Here is a 20,214-nt window from a genome sequence, read left to right on the forward strand (position 1 = left end):
CAACCCACACACATATACATATAGTCTGTGTGTGCATGTATGTGTGTGTGTAATATATATATATATATAATATATATAATCAGAAAACTTGAAGGCACATAACTATATATGTATGCATTTGTTTGTGTAATATAGACATATAAATCTCTAACGATGTGAAGGCAACACAACTATATGTGTGTGTGTGTGTTTATATATGTAGTGTGAGAGTAGAAGTTCGGTCTCAGTCAGTCTGAGCCTGGCTGCCTTTAAGGCCGAGGAGGAGGAGGAGAGGAGCGCCTGAGGCGGAGCCTTCCCAAACTTTTGCCCAAGTTTCCTGCCAGCGCCTGGGGCTCCTGCTGCTGGTGCTGCTGCTTGTGCCTTGTGGCGTGGTTCCTCGGAGGCTTCGGGGAGACGGAAGCAGCCCTCCCCTCTGGGCCTCAGGAGCAGGGCCATGGGGCTCCCTCGCTGGGCCCCCTAGAGCCTCGTCGTCGTGGCGGTGGCCCTTCTCCTGGGCATGGAGTACCTGACCACTCACGGGGAAGAGCGGCGCCTGCTGCGGGGCACGGCCAGCCGGCTCTGGGGGGGCTCCGCCGGGGGCCCCCTCCGCCAAGTCCGCTTCCAGGACTCGCTCCACGAGGCGGGCGGGCCGAGCCCAGGCCCTCGGCCCCCAGCGGTACGGGGAAAGGGCTCCCTCTGCGGGAGGGTTGGGGCCCAACGTCCCTCTTGAGGCCTCCCTGCGCCTCCTCTTGCTTCGACTTATGGCGACTTTAACGCGGAGCTAGTTGTGACACATGGACTCCCTGAGGCTGAGAGAGTGTGACTTGCCCATGGCGACCCTAAAAAGAGCCTCTCGTGGGTTTTTCTGACAGGTTTTCTTCAGGGAGTTCTGAGGCTGAGAGAGTGTGACTTGGCCATGAAACCTCTCACGGGGGTTTTCCTGACAGGCTTCTTCAGATGGGGCTTGCCATTGCTCCCTCTGAGGCTGAGAGAGTGTGACTTGCCTCAGTCACACCTCTCGACAGGTTTCCGTGGCCGAGCCAAGATTCGACCCAGGACTGCAGAGTTGTATTCTTTTTAACACTCAAACCACAGGCCCTCCTCCATATGTTGGGACAGTGGCGTAATAGGAATAAAACTGGAATGTGGACCTTTTTGTGTGGGTTCACGAGGTGTGGATTTGGAGGGTTAGGTGGGGTTATGGGCAGTTATAATAATCAGTCATTAATTAATTAGGTCAAGGGGGGGCTGGAAGTAGGAAACCAGGGAGTGATGAGGAAGCCTCCAAGGCAACGTGGACAGACACCAGGGACTTGGTTTTTTTCAGATCAGTTCAGCTGACTGAGCCTTCCTCTTTTTCTTCTTCTCTTCCTCCTCCTTCTCCTCAAACCGTCCAACAGGTCCTGCAAAGTCGGCTGAAGACCGGGCAGGGTGACCAGGCGTCCTCCTTGTCCAGGACATGCCCTCCATTTCACCTTCTGTCCAGGAGGAATACATAACACCCCCATGTTGAGCAGACTAAGAAGCATGGATTTCTTTCTGACTCTATGAGTTGCTTCCCTTTTATTCCGTCACTCCTGCGCATTCCTTCAGTGTCCTGCATCCGCAGTGCCTTGCCCTCCTTTGTTAGGACATCTGGTCACCCCGTGATTCCTCACGCGGAAGGCCAGGGTGACCAGATGTCCCTTTTCCAGGACATGCCCTCCATTTCCACTCTGTCCAGGAGGAATCCTTAATGCCCCCTCCATTTTGAGCAGCAACGGAAGCATGGATTTCTATGTCTATGAGTGTGTTTTAGTTTCCTTTTAGAACATCCTGCGTTTTTCTTGAAAGTCCTATATTTTCAGGTGCCTTGTCCCCCTTTGTGGTTATGACATCTGGTCAATTTGTATATGTTGTATTGTTTTGTTTATTTCATTTACATGCTGCCTTTCTCTCCCAAGGCTCCCAAGAAATTACTTGAGGGCACATGACAACAACCATATATATATATGTTGTTGTGCCTCAGGTCATTTCTGACTTATGGTGACCCCAATGAGAACCTATCCTGGAGTTTTCCTGGCAAGAATTATTCAGAGGTTTGCCATTGACGTTGACTGAGGCTGAGAGCATTTGACGCTTGCTCAAGGTACTTATCTAACACACATGTGTGTGCGTTTATTATATACATACATGGACAACACACATACAGTACATACATATACATACATACTAGGGCATTCCAAAAATCCATCACATATACACCCCAGGACCAGGGTGACAGATGTCCTAACCACAAATGAGGACAAGGCACCACAGAATGTAGGACATTTAAAAAAATGTAGGGCACGACCAAATAAAGCAAAAACAAACAAAACTCATAGAAAATAATTCATGCTTCTTAGTCATGCTGAAGATGGAGGACATTTGGAACTTCCTTCTGGACAGAAGGTAAAATATAAAGATATGTCCTGGAAAAGGAGTACATCTGGTCAAACTGGACCTACAGCATGAGAAACCAAATGTCCAACCTCAAGGAGGACAAGGCACCGCAAATGTGGGGTATTCATGAAAAAATTTAGTGCATGATTTAAAAGCTAAAACACTCATAGAAATTGAAATCCATGCTTCTTAGTCATGCTCCAACTTGAGGACATTTTGGAATTGCCCCAGATACAAGGTGAGATGTGAAACACATCCTGGAAAAGGAGGATGTCTGGTCAGCCTGCTGAAAACCTTTCTTTGAATTTGGCCAAAGGAGCCTGGTGGAATCAGCCGGCAGATCTTGAACTGGTGGCATGGTGCTTTCTTCTTGAGGGAAGCTAGTTACACGTCGATGAGAAATGGAGCTGGTGTGCCAAATTTTGTTGCTTTTTTCATTTTCCCTGCGCATCTGGAAGAATTAAAAAGTCAAAAAATTTGTTCCTATTCTTTTAGATTTTATGTACCTGCTGCCTTCAAGCAGCCTTTTGACTTAGGTTACTCCATGAATTTCATATGGTTTCTTAGGCAAGGAAGAGTCGGCCCTCCAGTTTATGGTTTTCACTTTTGTGGGATTTGATTATTTGCAGATTTAATTGATATGCTCTTTCTAGGAATCTTTCTGTTCTCCAGCATGGCTCTGCTGGAAGTCCACCATAGAGTCATGCTGGAAGACCTAGAGATTCGTAAGAAAACACTTCTTTAGGGATTTGTAGGTCTTCCAGGCAACACCTTTGTTGCCTTCTTATTTTTTCCCGGCACGTCCAAATGAATGGAACAGTCCCAAATTTTGTTCCATGTTCTTTCAGATTTTAGTGTTTTCTTAGGCAGGATAGAGTCAGCCTTCCACATTTGCTGTTTTACATTGTGGATTTAATGGATATGTTTCTTGCTAGAATCTGTATGGTCCAAAACTCACTGCAGAATAATCCAGTTTGAGACCACTTTAATTGCTTTGGGTTAGTGCTAGGGATTCTGGGAAGTGTAGTTTTGTGAGATTTTAGCCTTCTCTGCCAGAGAGCTCTAGTGCCACAATAAACTACAATTCCAAGCAGTCTCAAACTTGATTATTTCTTGCAGTGTTTTTTGGACTTCTATCTTCCAGCTGACTGGTGGAAGCTGACCATAGAGTCATGCTGAAGGACCTAGATATTGTAGAGAAACACTTCTCTAGCATTGTGTAGGCCTCCAGCATGATTCTGTAGTCAATGCCTGGCTGACATGACCATAGGATTGCATTGGAGGACCTAGAGACCATAAAACCACCTTTGAAAAAACTGCAAGTAAAAAAACAGGTTTTTTTTAAAACCTGGGATAACACATCTCTAGGAATCTCTAAGTCTTCCACACAACTCTGTGGTAAATATGCACTGGAAGTTGAGCATAGAATTGCACTGGAGGACCTTCAAATGATTAGAGAAGTGTTTAGGTTCTCTGTAGGTTCTCCACTACAACAACCTTTGGAAGATGTTGACCATAGTTGTGCTGGAGGACCTAGAGATTCCTAGAGATATGTTAAATCAAAACGTGAATAATCAATCTGAAAATGTAAGAGGACCAGCTGTTGGAAGGACTACCTGTAGGCCTATCTGGAGGCCGGGGGGGGGGGGGTAGGTGGCATGGCAAGAAGGATGGGTCTGATGATCTTGAATAAGAGAAAGTCCTTGCAAGATGGTCAAGGGTTCCCCCTGCCCTCTGCATGCTTGATGTACCCCTTTTTCTGGACAGTGAGGCATGAGGACTTGAGTTTACTGGCCTCCATCCTCATCACCACATTATCAGAGAAAGTAATGGGAGGTGAGACCCTTACTTCACCTCTGGTCAATGTGGTGGCACTGATTGAGCCCAGTGGACCCAACACCATATGTAGAGAGAGAGGGCAAGTGAGCAGACAGAAGGGATGGCTTACTTTTCCTAGCTGTAGGCAGCACTATGGGCTGTTTCTGTAAGGAACCAATGGGTTCTGGGAGCCCTACTGGGTCCAATTCTTCTGGCTGTGCTTCCCAGAGAGATAAAAAGATTGAAAGAGAAGATAAGTAGGCAGAGGTAGGAGTAGCTGTTAACTGTACTGCCTCAGCTGTTTGCCCTCAGGGCATCAGGACATGTCAAACCACATACATTGAGGCTTTGTGCATAGCACATGGTGGATCACCTTGTGAGAGGTTGAGGTGGGTATGAGAGCTTCAACAGCAGCGGCCTCATGTGCAAACCCTAGAAAAAAGCCTTCCACACCTCATTGTGTTGAATAAATCCCACTGAACCCTGCAGGACTTAGATAGATAGATAGATAAGATCATGCCTCAAGGATCATTGCTTCTGAACAGTAATGCATAAATGTTCAGGAGTAACTGATTTGGGTTGCTATTTTTAATATGTGCCTCAAGAATAAATCCACAAAACTCTGGTTTTGAATTGGTGGGAGAGGACCCTCAAATGGGTTAACCTTTTGCTTAGTTGGGCAAGCCACACTACTATCATTTACTAAGGTAATACATTTTGGAGAAAGAAAGGGAAGTGAAAGTCCTAGAGTAAGAACAAGGACACTGTGAGCAGATGCAACGGACAGCAGGGTTCCTGCCATCTTGAATAGTTGTGTAGAAAAGAGGCTTTTGGCAGATGTAGCTTATCATTCAGGTATAAGGAATTCTGCATTTGACCCCAAAGGTATAAAATCTCAGAGAGAGAATGATTATTGGTGCCCTTTTTAGTCCATTTCATGGGATAGGGACATTTAGCAAAATAAGAGATTGAAACAGGCAATGCTTAACATTAAATGCACAAATCTACATAGTTTAGTTTAAAATAAAAGCTGAAATTCATTTGTTTTTCTCTTTAGTGAATTGACACTGAGTAAAAAACTAGAGCAGAAAATAAATTGACCACCTTAATTTATATCTCCTGTTTTGCATTGCTCTCGTAGGTACGAGTATAAGGATCAGGAATAGTTTCACTTTGTTGCACAGGCAAAAGTGATAGCTAGGTGGAACACATGAGCAGATTGCTGTGGAGGTATAATTACAATAGAGTAGTTGTGTTAGTATATGCCTGTCTGTGGGAAAGAGAGGTTAAAATTCAAGATGCAATGGATGAATAAAACATGAAGCCAAATCACTGAATGTTCTGTTATCCATTACTGAAGTTTTGTGATAAACAAGACCACAATGGCTAACCGTAGCGTTCATTTTCAGGTACAAGACTTCTTGTCCCATTTTTATGAACCTACAGTACCAAATTGCATGTAAGCTCTGCTTGAAATGCGTACATTATAGATGTTTGAAAGGTGCAGATACACATGAAATACATTTTTCATCTATCCATTTCTTCTTTTAAACCTTACAGTTTTAAAGATTTTAAAATTAGAGAGCTAGAAATTTCACCACATGAAATGTAAGGAAAAACTTCTCTTGACATGAATTACAGTTTATACCTACCGTACTTTAGTCTTGTTTTCTGTTTGTTTTGTTTTTTCCCCCTCTTCCCTGTTTCTTCTTCTGGGCAAATACTTTTTAGAAAAGGCAAAAAAGATCCAGGAAACTAAAGATCAGTCAGCCTGACCACAGTCTCAGGGAAAAAATATTAGAACAGGAATATACAGGAATCTATCTTCAGGTATCTTAATGACAAGTATCTTGATGACAGTCAGTAAGAACCAGAATGGGTTTGTCAAGAACAAATCCTGCCAAACTAATGTTATCTTTTTCCCCCGGTCAGAATCTCCAGTTTAATATATGATGGGAATGCTGTGAATGTCATTTGCTTGAAATTTAGCAAAATAACCTGATGAAGGCCCACCATATTTTGTTGATGGTAGCAAATTGATTAAATGTGGACTAGATGGGAACATTGTCATTGGATTCATAATCAGTTGGGAAAACCATAGCCAAAGAGTTATCTTCCATGACTTTGCTTCAGACCGAAAGGTGGTCTTAGGCGGAGTACTGGGTATCCCAGGGCCATTGCTCTTCAACATTTTTGGAGGTCCAAAACACACTGCAGAAATAATCAAGTTTGAGTCCACTTTAACTGCCTTGGCTCAGTGCTAGGGAATTCTGGGAAGTGTAGTTTTGTGAGGCAATTAGCCTTCTCTGTCAGAAAGCTCTGGTGCCACAATAAACTACAAGTTAAAGCGGTCTCAAACTGGATGATTTCTGCAGTGTGTTTTGAACCTTAGATAAAGGGGTGGAGGGAATCCTTATCAAGTTTGCAAATGACACAAAACTGGGTAGGGTAGCTAACACATTTGAAGATAGGAACAGAATGCAAAAAGACCTAAATCAACTATAAAATTGGGCTGAAATTAATACAGTGAAATTCAATAGACACAAACACAACATTCTACCTTTAATCAGTGAAAACCAAATGCACACTTACAGGATGGAGGATTCATGGCTCAGCAGTGCTACATATGAAAAGAACTTTGGTATTATTGTATATAAATCGAACATGATCTAGCAGTGTGATGTTGTGGCAAAGAAGACAAATGTTATTTTTGCCTGCATTAAAAAACAGTCTAGTTTCCAAGTTGATGGAAGTAGTAGTCCCACTTTATTCCGTGTTAGAATCATAGAATCGTAGAGTTGGAAGAAACCGCAAGGGCCATCCAGTCCAACCCCCTGCCATGCAGGAAGTCTCAATCAAAGCATCCCCAACAGATGGCCATCTAGCCTCTGTTTAAAGACCTCCAAGGAAGGAGACTCCACTACACTCCGAGGGAGTTTGTTCCACTGTCGAACAGCCCTTTCTGTCAGGAAGTTCCTCCTAATATTGAGGTGGAATCTCTTTTCCTGCAGTTTGCATCTATTGCTCCGGGTCCTGTTCTCTGGAGCAGCAGAAAACAAGATTGCTCCCTCATCAATATGACATCCCTTCAAATATTTAAACAGGGCTATCATATCACCTCTTAACCTTCTCTTCTCCAGGCCTAACATCCCCAGCTCCCTAAGTCGTTCCTCATAGGGCATGGTTTCCAGACTTTTCACCATTTTAGTCGCCCTCCTTTGGACACGCTCCATTTTCTCAACATCCTTTTTAAATTGTGGTGCCCAGAACTGGACACAATATTCCAGGTGGGGCCTGACCAGAGCAGAATAGAGTGGCACTATTACTTCCCTTGATCTAGACACTATACTTCTGTTGATACAGCCTAAAATCGCATTGGCCTTGTTAGCTGCCGCATCGCACTGTTGACTCATGTTCAACTTGTGGTCTACTTGGACTCCCAGATCCCTTTCACATGTAGTTTCATTGAGCCAGGTGTCTCCCATCCTATATCTGTGCATTTCATTTTTCTGCTTAAGTGCAGTACCTTACATTTCTCTGTGTTGAATTTCATTTTGTTAGCTTTAGCCCAGTTTTCTAGTCTGTTCAGGTCATTTTGAATCTTGATCCTGTCCTCTGGGGCATTAGCTGGGTATTAGTGTTGATTAGGCCTCATCTGAAGTACTGTATTCAGTTTTGGGTGCCTCATTTTAAGAAGCATACAGACAAGTTGGAACAGGTTCAGAGAATGGCAGTGAGGATGGATAAGAAGTGCTGCAACATCCCCAGGTCTAAATTATGGGCTAAATTAGAGTTTATAATTACTGATATCAGACTCCTTGTCCTAATTAAAGCCCTCTATAACAACAGCCAACAATAAGGGTGGGTACCCAGGGATTTCTATCTGATGTCATCCCTATGTTCAAAGGGGCGAAGCAGGGCTGTATCCTTGCACCAACCTTTACCTAAATGACTTTGAGATTGAGCTGTTGGACAATAATGCCCATTTTCCTAGAATAGGCAATAGGAGAGTTCCAGTTCTGCTATATGCGGATGATACCATGATCCTTGCTAGAACAGGATTGAGGCTTATAATGCTTCCTTGATAAGTACAACACCTACTGTTCTAAAAATGAACTCTAAATGCTGCCAAATCTGAGATCATGGTTTTTGAACAGAATTTCCGCCAGTGTAGATGAAGCATAGGAGACTGTCCCTTGGGGCAAGTGAAAGGCTTTAAATACTTAGGGCTAACATTTCACCATAGGGCACAGTAGAACCATCATTGAACTTTGGTTCTGAAAGGACCTCAAGGCAGCAATTCAGGTGTCATACAATTCTTCCATAGCAAGGGGAATCAATACATACCAATGGCCCTCAAAGCCTTCAATGCTAAGATTGCACCTACAGTACTGGTAAATTGCTATGCAGTAGCCGTTTGGATTGAATCTGCCAACTATGAACTTGATAGCTTTCAAGTAAGATTTTTATGGGCTCTTTTACATGTTTCTAGACGTGTACCCAACCCAGTTCTTTTATTAGAAACAGGAGAATGCCCTCTTTCTACCAAGGCTTGGCTGCTTGCTTTTGTCCCAGCTTTTTTGTCTTTAAGTCAGGCATGGGCTTGGTTGATTTCCTAGCTTCAGATAATTACATCAGTAGATGGACTAAAAATGTTGCCTCTGGGACATTGCTTTTTGCAGTCTTAGGACCAATTCTATTTCATCTTGCTCTACCAGTGCCTTAAACATGCAGGGTCTTTTTGTCAGCCTTCCTGCCTTAAAAGTTTAACTATCGCAAGGTATCACATCTTGTTCACCAAGGCAAGATGCAGTGTTTTTCCTTCAAACCTTTTTGGAAAGTTTGCTGGGCTACCTACCTCTGCTCAATTTTGCCCTTATGAACAGCAAGTAGTTGACACTCTATCACATTTTTTATTCTCTTATGTTTTTTATAACCAGTGCCGTAACCATCTAATTGCCCCCTTATTGAGAGGCAAGCCAGGCCATTCTGAATTATTTTATATTAAATTGTTGTTCCAAGACAAATGCATGAGTATTATTACCCTGTCGGTTGCAAAATTTTTGTCACTGGCTAATAAAATTAGAGAGAACAAATTATTAAAAAGGGGTCTGACTAACGGATCTATATCCTAGATCTATAATTTCGTTATCAAAACACTCTCCACTGTTATAATCTAATCTGACCACTCAATTTTATCCTTAATTTTCTGTATTTTAATGTCATCTTCCCATTTTATATTGGTTTATGTGTTGTCATAATAATAATAATAATAATAATAATAATAATAATAATAATAATAATTTATCCTGCTTCTCCAGATAGATTGAAGTGGCTGACAATAAAAGCATCGGTAAAATATAATAACAATTTAACATTATTATCCCAAATCCTCCCAAACCCTCCCATCCACAATAAAATACAATTAAATTATTAAACAATTATTAAAACTTTATTAAAATAGGACAGAGGCAATTAGTGCAGTTGTTAAACTATTGATTTAATTACTAGAAGATTGCTGGAATGTTAAACTGGAAAGGCCTGTCAGAAGAGATATGTCTTGATTGCCTTTTTAAAAGCAATCAAGACTGGTGATATGTCGGGTCTCTTCCAGCAGGCTATTCCATAATTTGGGAGTGGTAGAAGAGAAGGTCCTCTGGGTAACTGCAGCCAGCCTAGTTTTGGCTGGGTGCAGTAAGTTTTTACTAGAGGACCTCAATGTGCTGGACGGATTATATGGGAGAAGGTGATCCCATAAGCTGGATCCAAGCCATGAAGGGCTTTAAAGATTATGACCAACACTTTGTACTGTGGCCAGAAATTAATAGGCAGCCAGTGAAGAGACTTTAGGTGTAATATTGTCACTTCTAGATCTTGCAATGACCAAATATCCTCAGTACTTGAAACATGCTTCAAAATTTAATGTGTTGCTTCACTTAGGTATAAAAATATGCCCTGTAAGAGTTAAACTCGCTGATTTGTGAAAGCGTTTCACAAAGAGAAATCTACCTTCTTTAAGGTATGATTACTGAAGGCTCCACCACCTCCTCATTTTTGGCTAGAATTTATTGATCTATCATTTCAATAACTAATCTTGGGATGGCATAGTAAGTGGCATTCCCACACCGAATGACACCCAGTGCAGGGGGTGGGACATCTAGTCCCGGACTTCTGGTGGGGTTTCTGGGGCAGGGGGTGCCTGAAAAAGCCCCTCTGTGGGGCCTGGGCACCTGGAAAAGCCCCTCCATGGGGCCTGGGCACCCAAAAAAGCCTCTGCACAGCCCAAATAGCACCCATGGGGGCAGGGAGCTGACATGGTGTCACCCCCCTTCTGGAGTGTCACCCAGTGCAGCACACACACCCCAGTGATGCTGTTGGCATTATTATTATTATTATTATTATTATTATTATTATTTTATTTCTTACCCGCCTCTCCTTACGGCTCAAGGTGGGTTACAACATAGTTAAAACACAGTTGTTGCATAAAATACACATGAAGTTGCTTCTCTATGCAATATTTATATTACAATACATAGGACAATAATTAAATATAAAATTCATGTTTAAAATCATGATTAAAAACTGCCAGTGTTTTATGTTCCGACAGCTTATGTTTTATGTTCCAACAGCTGGTTTAACTGTTAGATCTCTCCCAACTGGTCTTTCCACAGTCTTGAGGTGGCCGATGAGAAGGTCCTCTGGGTAACGGCTGCCATTTGGGTTCTTGCAGGCTGTATCTATTGCCTTGCAAAAGACCTCAGTGTTCGGGGTGGATTGTACAGGAGAAAGTGATTCTGTAGATAACCTGGACCTAAACAATGTAGGGCTTTAAAGGTCAAAACCAACACTTCGTACTTTGGCTGGAAACTAATTGGCAACCAATGGTGTGACTTGAGTATGGGTGTAATATGTTCACTCCTGGATGTTCCTGTAACCAACCTGGCTGCCATATTTTGAACCAACTGAAGTTTCCGAAATTGGCACAAAGGTAGACCAATGTAAAGCACATTGCAGAAGTCCAACCTTGAGATTATCAGGTTATCTATCTTTAGGATAGAACTAGGAAGAACAGATCTAGGAAGGAGCGCAGCTGGCGTATCAGCTGAAGCTGAAAGTAAGCATTCCTGACTGTCACTTCTACCTGGGCTGATATTTGGAAAGATGCATCCAGCAGCCACTCCCAAACTGCGGACACAGCTCTTCAGGGGGAGTGTAACCCCATCCAGAACTGGTTGACACACCTCCATTCCCAGATTAGGACCCTTGATAGCAAGCACCTCTGTCTTGTCTGGATTCAGTTTCAATTTGTTTTTCCTCATCCAGCCCATTACCTTCTCCAGGCATTCATTCAGAGGAGACGTGCTATCTTTAGCTGAGGCTATTTTGAAAGGCATGTAGAAATATATTTGGGTTTCATCAGCGTATTGATAACACCCCACCCTATGCCTCCGGTTGATCTCTCCCAGCGGTTTCATATAAATGTTAGTAGAGGAATGAAGACCAGTATCAGTAGGTAGTATTCAATCTACACTCATACAGCAAGTTAAAGGTAAGGTAAAGGTATTTCCCATTGAAAAGGTTGTCAAGCCGTGTCCAACCATAGGTGACGGTGCTCATCTCTGTTACCAAGCCAGAGAGCTGGCATACAGTCTTCACTGGTAGAGCAAGTTAGCAGGAACTAATGTGACTTCTTTGCTTTTAAGGACATATCGGGTGGGTATAATCTTCACTAATGTGAGAAATGGAGTGTTGCAGCCTATCAAACAACAGTATGTCTTAATACTACTGCAGTGAGTAGGACTTTTTGTCAAAAATGATGGAACAGAGTCTCAGTACTACTGTATTCATAAATAGGTAGACTGATGTCTAGATACATCTTCAGCTTTTTCTCCTGGGTAGTATTTGTGCTTCAATGATAATTAAACTGAACATTTCTAATGACAAATAGTAGATGAGGGAATATAGACCGATGGACTGTGATCAGGTTTTAATGTAGCATGCCAAGATGCTCATGACTAATAACCATTGCACATTTTAACTAGTAATGACAAAATATATTTGTACTGTGGTGTAATGCCATGGAGGGCTTCATATAGGTGTCCAGTAAAGTGCATACAGTATATTAACTTTAAAAAAAACCTTTATCCTAATTTATTTTAAAGTGTTTAATATCCCCTTTGGTTTTTCTTTAAAGGTTTTGTCACTACAGACATGTCACTTTTTTTAAAAGTAGCATAAAATTATTAGAAGATGACATTTCTTCTCTCTAGTTTCTATTTCTAATGTGATGTTGCTTCCTGTGGCTTCTCTGTTTCATGAGCTTCTGTAATACATGTATACTGACAGTAGGCAATTTGGCATCCTCTGGACATTTTGGACTAAAACTTCCATGACCTCAACCACAGGCCATACTTGTTGGGGCTTTTGGAACTGTAATCCAACATTCCTAGAGAACAATACATTTTCCCCTGGTTGTGTATGCATAAGAGAAAGTTGCAAACATAAAACCTATAAAGCAGATGTAATAATCAGTTGGATTCAAAGTTTACCTTAAGTGAGATTTCCACCAGCCTGAAGAGTATGTTGTTGTATATAGCCATGATATGTAAATGGCTAAAACAATAGGATGTTTTGCGTATTATATTCTTTCACATTGTTCTCAAAATGCAACTTGAAACAGGCTTGCTAGTGACAAGGCAGGTGGTGCAACTTGGTTGATGCCTTGGCCACCAGCAGTTTGTTTTCACATCTGAGATAGGCTACACATAATCCAGAGTATTTGAATGGGATTTTCTGGTTTTCCCCTGTTCTTATAGAGGTAGCTGGTGCTGAAAAGAAGGGAAACTATCCCATCACAGATCAGGATATTTCACTTGTACACTTGACAGGCTGTAGACACATGCTGTTCCCTCCCACTGTTTATTTAGTGTGCTTATTCTCAGAATTAAAATAATTGGGACTATATGTTTTGTAATGTTTCTGAGTGTGGCAAAAGGGATGATATGGGAACATGTTTTGCAGTGATTCTTGGCCCATGTATGAAATGCAGCTCATGATGCATTTATTCTTGGTGATGATTTAGTTTCAGGTATTTATGTACAGTAAATTTATATTCTGCTTTGGTCAGGCCCCACCTGGAATATTGTGTCCAGTTCTGGGCACCACAATTCAAAAAGGACATTGAGAAACTGGAGTGTGTCCAAAGGAAGGTGACTAAAATGGTGAAAGGTCTGGAAACCATGCCCTATGAGGAACGACTCAGGGAGCTGGGGATGTTTAGTCTGGAGAAAAGAAGGTTAAGAGGTGATATGATAGCACTGTTCAAATATTTAAAGGGATGTCATATTGAGGAGGGAGCAAGCTTGTTTTCTGCTGCTCCAGAGACTAGGACCCAGAGCAATGGATGCAAACTGCAGGAAAAAAGATTCCACCTCAACGTTAGGAGGAACTTCCTGACAGTAAGGGCTGTTCGACAGTGGAACAAACTCCCTCGGAGTGTAGTGGAGTCTCCTTCCTTGGAGGTCTTCAAGCAGAGGCTGGATGGCCATCTGTCAGGGATGCTTTGATTGTGATTTCCTGCATGGCAGGGGGTTGGACTGGATGGCCCTTGTGGTCTCTTCCAACTCTGCAATTCTATGATTCTATAATGCAACTGCATTTGAAAACTAACTTTCAGCTACATGTATACTAGGACAGTGTGCATAGTTAAAATAATCAAATAATAAAATTGATAAAATATTGCATTAATGAATCCTTACATGGAACGAACTGGAGAAAAGCTTAAAATAGTAAGGGCATTTCCTGATTTTTATCAGTATACAGTGGGCCCTTGGTATCTGTTGGTGTTTGGTTGTAGGACCCACCATAGATACCAAAATCCATGGATGCTCAAGTCCTATTATACAATCGGCCCTTCTTATACATGGATATTTTTATTCATGGATTCAAGCATCTATGATTTGAAAACAGTTCAAAAAAAGTATAAATTTCAAATATCAAACCATAATTTTCCATTTTTTATAAGTGACACGGTTTTACTGTGTCATTATATTTAATGGGACTTGAGCATCCATGGATTTTGTTATCCATGGGGGATCTTGGACTGAAACCCCAGTGTATAACAAGGGTCCACTGTATACAGTGGGGTAATAAAATGGTGTCTCTTATATAAAATGCAAAATCAAGATTTGCCTTTTGGAATTTAAAAAATATTTTCAAGTCATGAATAGTTAAATCAGTGGATGCAGAATCTATAGACATGGAGGACTGGCTGTAATATTAAAATGTAAACCTCTGGAGCTGAGTTACAAATCCTTACAAATTGATGAATAGATTCAAATGATTGAAAGTGGAGCTGAGAAGAATGTGGTGCTGCACATATTGAAAGGATGTTCTTAAAACATTGTACTCCTACTGTAACTAAGTGACACAACTGTATTGCCTGTATATCTTATATCCAAAAAGCCAACTGTTCTGTAACATGTTCTTATTTTTGTGCTGCTGCTATTTTTAAAGAGGTGTACCTTTAAACTGGATCTGATCTCAGAAGCTCTGCGTAGTGAACTGCAGGTGATGGGCAAATCCTCTGTTATGTAGAGCTAATTAAACTGTTATACATTAGAATCTTGCCCTGTAATTTTTTTTTTCATTTAGCATTTCATGAACTGATAACACCTTGAATCTTTTCAGGTATTTATAAAGCAAAGACATTCTTGATCACTGGAGTTGTTTATATTGGTTACCTCCTTAAAGCAGAGCAGAGGAATGAAGCCCCTCTTCTGGCAGCTAGTTGCCTGTTAAGCTTAGCTGGGAGTCACAGGATATAAGCTCTATATCTGGCAAATTTGATGCCTGCCTGCGGGGCTGTAGTCAGCAGCCTGTGACAATACTGAGAGGGAGAGAAGAATGAATGTAACACATGTTTTACCTCATTATTTTTCAGATACTGGCCAGAAGAAGACCCTTGATAAGAAAGATGGGAGACGAATGTCTTTTCAAAAGCCTAAAGGGACTATAGAATACACAGTAAGTACACTGTTTGGTTGCATAGCATATGAAGGAAATATTTAGAGATTTTGATATTGTTAATAGTTTTTCAAATGCTATCTAAAAATGTTATATGTTTCCCCCTTTTTTGGTTTGATCTATAGCTCTGAGAGGCAGCTGATCACTTTAGCAGCATTGACAAGTACTATTTTGAGTCTTCACAGGAATGATGCCAAGTAATTCTAGTGAGGCGAAGTTAACCTTTCAAGTATTCTGTAAATCAACAGAACATTCCTTTATACACACACATGTCATTTTACTTTCTTGAGAGAACCCTATTTTTGAAATCCTATACTCTACCTAAAGCTTTCAACATTGTTAATGGTCTGCTGAATGTTGGTGAACATAACGTTAGTCCATCTTAGCAATGTCTTTAAAAATGTTCTTGTGTTCTTTTAATAATTTCCATTCAGCTGTTGCTACTCCAGAGCATTATTGTGTTTTTCCCAGCAGTATCTGAAAATGGAGCTATGTTCTTGAAATGACCCTCAACAGTGCTGCAGTCAGTGCTCATATTTCTGGTTACTAGGGGAAACTGAATTGAGAAATATAGCAATGGATCTAAATGTATAATATTTAAACAGGCATATTAACTGATTTGTAGTGTGCTATTTGAAATAAAGCTGATGTTTTTTTCAAAAAAAAATAAACATAATTAACTTATTAAATTGTAGGCAACCTTGGATTCACCTATTTGATAATTTTGTAAACATTTAACAACAGAACTAACTACAGTGACAACTTCCTGCTAGTTGGTTGGATTTTCCGGTAATATTCATCAGTATATAACCATGAAATGTAATTAGGAAATGAGTTTATGAAAAATAACAGAATTGTAGAGGTGGAAGGGATCTCAAGGATCATCTAATCCAACCCCTGTCAGTGCAGGAGTCCATAGCTAAAGCATCACTGACAGATGGCCACCCAAATTTTGCTTAAAGCCCTGCAGCTCAAAGGAGTCTTAATGCCTCGGTAGTCTGTTACCCAAGAGCTCTTACTCTCAGGTTCTTCCACTGTATAACTGAAGTAAACAGTGTGATGCAACCAATCTATCAGGAATCACATTTGAGAGATCTACTGTCAATGATGCATGTACAAGCGCTGTGAAATCTTTTCATGTATTCTCTACCTAATGGATTTTATGTTCTACCTTTTTTTACAAATAAATTTTAAGTGAAATAATTGTGAGACAATAACACAGACAGGATCATAGTTGAGAGTTGTGATATAATTGTTGACTTCAGTTATCTTTCAGTAATTTTCAGTAAATCAAGTAGTCACAGCTGGCATGGTTACCAGTGAACCATGGGCTTCAAACAGACTTAGTTATCCTTCAGTAATTTTCAATAAATCAAGTGGTCACAGCTGGCATGGTTTCCAGTGAACCATGGGCTTCAAACAGACGGTGCAAAAGGTGTGGTCAAAGGCCGCTCCCACCCCAATTGGTATGGGACCGCGACAATTGCACAGTTCCAGTCCCCATCCAAGATGCCTATGTGGTCCCAAATGGGACAGCGGTCAAGAGCTGACTGTGTCCCGCTCCTTCTGGAGCTGGCTTTTCCTGACTAGGCAAGCTCTCTGCACAGCTTTTGGTCACTCTGGGGGCCGTGCGTTGTCTAAATACCATGCCCCAAGGGTGGCTGGAAGTCACATTTTACTGCCCATCTGTTTTGGGCCCATGAGTCCAGGGGTCTAGTCTATTACACAATTGTGCATTACCTAATGAGACTTGGACTTAATATTTATCATTGTACATAGTTTGCAGTTTTTTATAAGGCATACATGCAAGAAGTAATCTCTTGACAAGGAAGTTAAAATACTGTTCCAAAATAAAATCTTTAATGTTAGTCATTTACAGCCTTTAATTTTTGTTCCCAATTCCATTGGTCCAGATTGGATTTTCTACTTGTGTAAACCTTTAGAATTTTAAATTATTACTTATGATCTCTTTCTGCTGATAAACGTATTTCTTTTTCTACACACCTGCTTTTATGCAGTGATTTATTTATTTGTAAAGTATCTCTTACTCAGCCTGTATCTCAGTGAAGAGTATAAATAGTAAAATTGTCTTAAAACAGTGTAAATTTGTTTATTGGAACACCTTTATTGCTTATCACCTCGTAATGATTTCCTTTTCAAATTAATAATTTCAAAATATAAAATCTTCTTTTAACAGGTTGAATCAAGAGATTCTCTGAATACTGTTGCCTTGAAATTTGATACAACCCCCAATGAACTGGTTCAGTTAAACAAGCTGTTTTCCAGAGCAGTTGTTCCAGGACAGGTATTATCTATGTATAACATATAACAGCTTCATACTTAAAATCTTTTTAAGCAGGATATATTCTATGCCTTTCACTTACAACCAATGTGTATCTATGGTTAGGTTTTTAACAATCTACACAGAGCCTTCTCAGTGGTTTTTTCCATCCTGTGCAACTTCTTTACAAGGGAAACTAGGCTGGGGCTCCTTCTTGTCCATCCGGGGACAGCCAGAGAAAGTTATATTTAATAAAAAGTGGATGCTCTTAAATACTTACAAAATTCTTTAAAATTGGTGGTTGCTTTAATATTGATAATTTGCTTACTGGTAGTCATATTCTTATATTACAGCCGGCCCTTCACATCTATGGATTCTTTATACACAGATTCAACTATCCAAAGCTTGAAAATATTCCAGAAAGATAAATATTCCAAAAAGCAAACTTTGATGTTCTGTCTTTTATGGCAGGTCAAAACTCTGATTATCACCAGATATATGAAGCTAAAATAATAAATAAATAATAAAAATTTTATTTGTATACCGCTTTTCCGTCTGATCAAAGCGATTCACAGTAGCATACAATATAATACAAAACAGTACAATACTCAAGCAATACAATATAACATCAGTTACATCGGCAATATTACACAGTACAATAAAAGTCTCCTAACAAATACAAGTCCATTTAAAAACAATCGGTTGTGGTTGGGTATCTGGATCTTAATTAGGGTATTCTATCTCTAAAGAGAATCAGGGGGGTATGCTATTTGAAAGAGATGCGTTTACAAAGCCTTCTTGAAGGCTTCCAGCATGGAACATAGCCGGATCTTTTCAGGGAGAGCATTCCAATGAGCAGGAGCTGTCACCGTGTAGGTTCTCTGATAAGTTTTTACTAATTTTACCCTGGGGTATTCAAGCAAATATGTCCCAGATGTTCTGAGGGTGCGGGGGGGTTATGTAGGGAGAGGTGCCCCCTCAAGTAACTCGGGCCCAAGCCATGTAGGGCTTTAAAGGTAACGACCAACACTTTGTATTGCGCCCGGAAGCTAATAGGCAGCCAGTGGAGAGATTTTAATATAGATGTTATATGGTCCGATCTACGGGTACCCGTGACCAATCTGGCTGCGGCGTTCTGAACTAACTGAAGCTTCCGAACCTGGTACAAAGGTAGCCCCATGTAGAGCACATTACAGAAATCCAAACGAGAAGTTATCAGTACATGTACTACAATTTTGAGGTCCTTTCGATCCAGACAGCGGCGCAGTTGGCGTATCAGCCGAAGCTGGTACCAAGTACTCCTGGCCATCGCATCTACTTGAGATGATAATTGTAGAGATGAGTCCAGGCTGCTTAATTCAGGGAGGTTTGGGCTATGCGAGTATTGAAATGATATGTCAGCCCCATCTTGAGGAGAGAAGGCAGGCTAGCTCCCAGGCCTGCCTGGAAGAAGACAAGCCCTCCCTTCATCCTCCATCTGGAGGGAGAGAAAGGCAGGCTAGCTCCACCAGGCTGCCTGGAAGAAGACAAGCCCCCCCTTCATCCTCCATCTGAGGGAGAGAAGGCAGGCTAGCTTCACCAGCCTGCCTGGAAGAAAACAAGCCCTCCCTCATCCTCCCATCTTGAGGGAGAGAAAAGCTGGCTAGCTCCACAGGCCTGCCTGGAAGAAGACAAGCCCTCATCCCCATCTTGAGGGAGAAAAGGCAGCTAGCTCCACCAGGCCTGCCTGGAAGAAGACAAGCCCTCCCTCATCCTCCATCTCAAGGAGAGAGAGGCAGGCTAGCTCACCAGGCCTGCTGGAAGAAGACAAGCCCCCCTTCATCCACCATCTTGAGGGAGAGAGAGGCAGGCTAGCTCCCCAGGCCTGCCTGGAAAAGACAAGCCTCCCTTCATCCTCCATCTTGAGGGAGAGAAAGGCAGGCTAGCTCCACCAGGCCTGCCTGGAAGAAGACAAGCCTCCCTTCATCCTCCATCTTGAGGAGAAAAGGCAGGCTAGCTTCACCAGGTGCCTAGAAGACAAGCCCTCCCTTCAATCCTCCATCTTGAGGGAGAGAAAGGCTGGCTAGCTCCACCAGGCCTGCCTGGAAGAAGACAAGCCTCTCTTCATCCTCCTCTTGAGGGAGAGAAAGGCAGGCTAGCTCCACCAGCCCTGCCTGGAAGAAGACAAGCCCTCCCTTCATCCTCCATCTTGAGGGAGAGAAAGGCAGGCTAGCTCTCACCAGGCCTGCCTGGAAGAAGACAAGCCCTCCCCCTCATCTCCACTTGAGGGAGAGAAAGGCAGGCTAGCCCACCGGCCTGCCTGAAGAAGACAGCCCTCCCTTCCCTCCATCTTGAGGGAGAGAAGGCAGGCTAGCTCCACCAGGCCTGCCTGGAAGAAGACGACAAGCCCTCTCTTCATCCCCATCTTGAGGGAGAGAAAGGCAGGCTAGCTCCACCAGCTGCCTGGAAAAGACAGCCACCCTCTCTTCATCCCCAGCTTGAGGGAGAGAAAGGCGGGCTAGCTCCACCAGGCCTGCCTGGAAGAAGACAAGGCCTCTCTTCATCCTCCATCTTGAGGGAGAGAAAGGCAGGCTAGCTCCACCAGACCTGCCTGGAAGAAGACAAGCCCTCCCTTCATCCTCCACTTGGGAGAGAAAGGCAGGCTAGCTTCACCGGCCTGCCTGAAGAAGACAAGCCCTCCCTCATCCTCC

General features: G+C 42.0%; 1 protein-coding gene across 1 annotated transcript in view; it reads left to right on the top strand.

Annotated features, from left to right (window-relative positions):
- OXR1 (oxidation resistance 1) overlaps window positions 1–20,214 on the top strand; it is a 268,660-nt gene that overhangs the window by 188,187 nt on the left and 60,259 nt on the right. The window contains 2 exon segments of the mRNA XM_042462436.1: window positions 15,161–15,243; window positions 17,441–17,550. Coding sequence (XP_042318370.1) covers window positions 15,161–15,243; window positions 17,441–17,550 — 193 coding nt within the window.

This window comes from Sceloporus undulatus, chromosome 4, assembly GCF_019175285.1.
Source record: "Sceloporus undulatus isolate JIND9_A2432 ecotype Alabama chromosome 4, SceUnd_v1.1, whole genome shotgun sequence".
Taxonomy (NCBI): Eukaryota; Metazoa; Chordata; class Lepidosauria; order Squamata; family Phrynosomatidae; genus Sceloporus; species Sceloporus undulatus.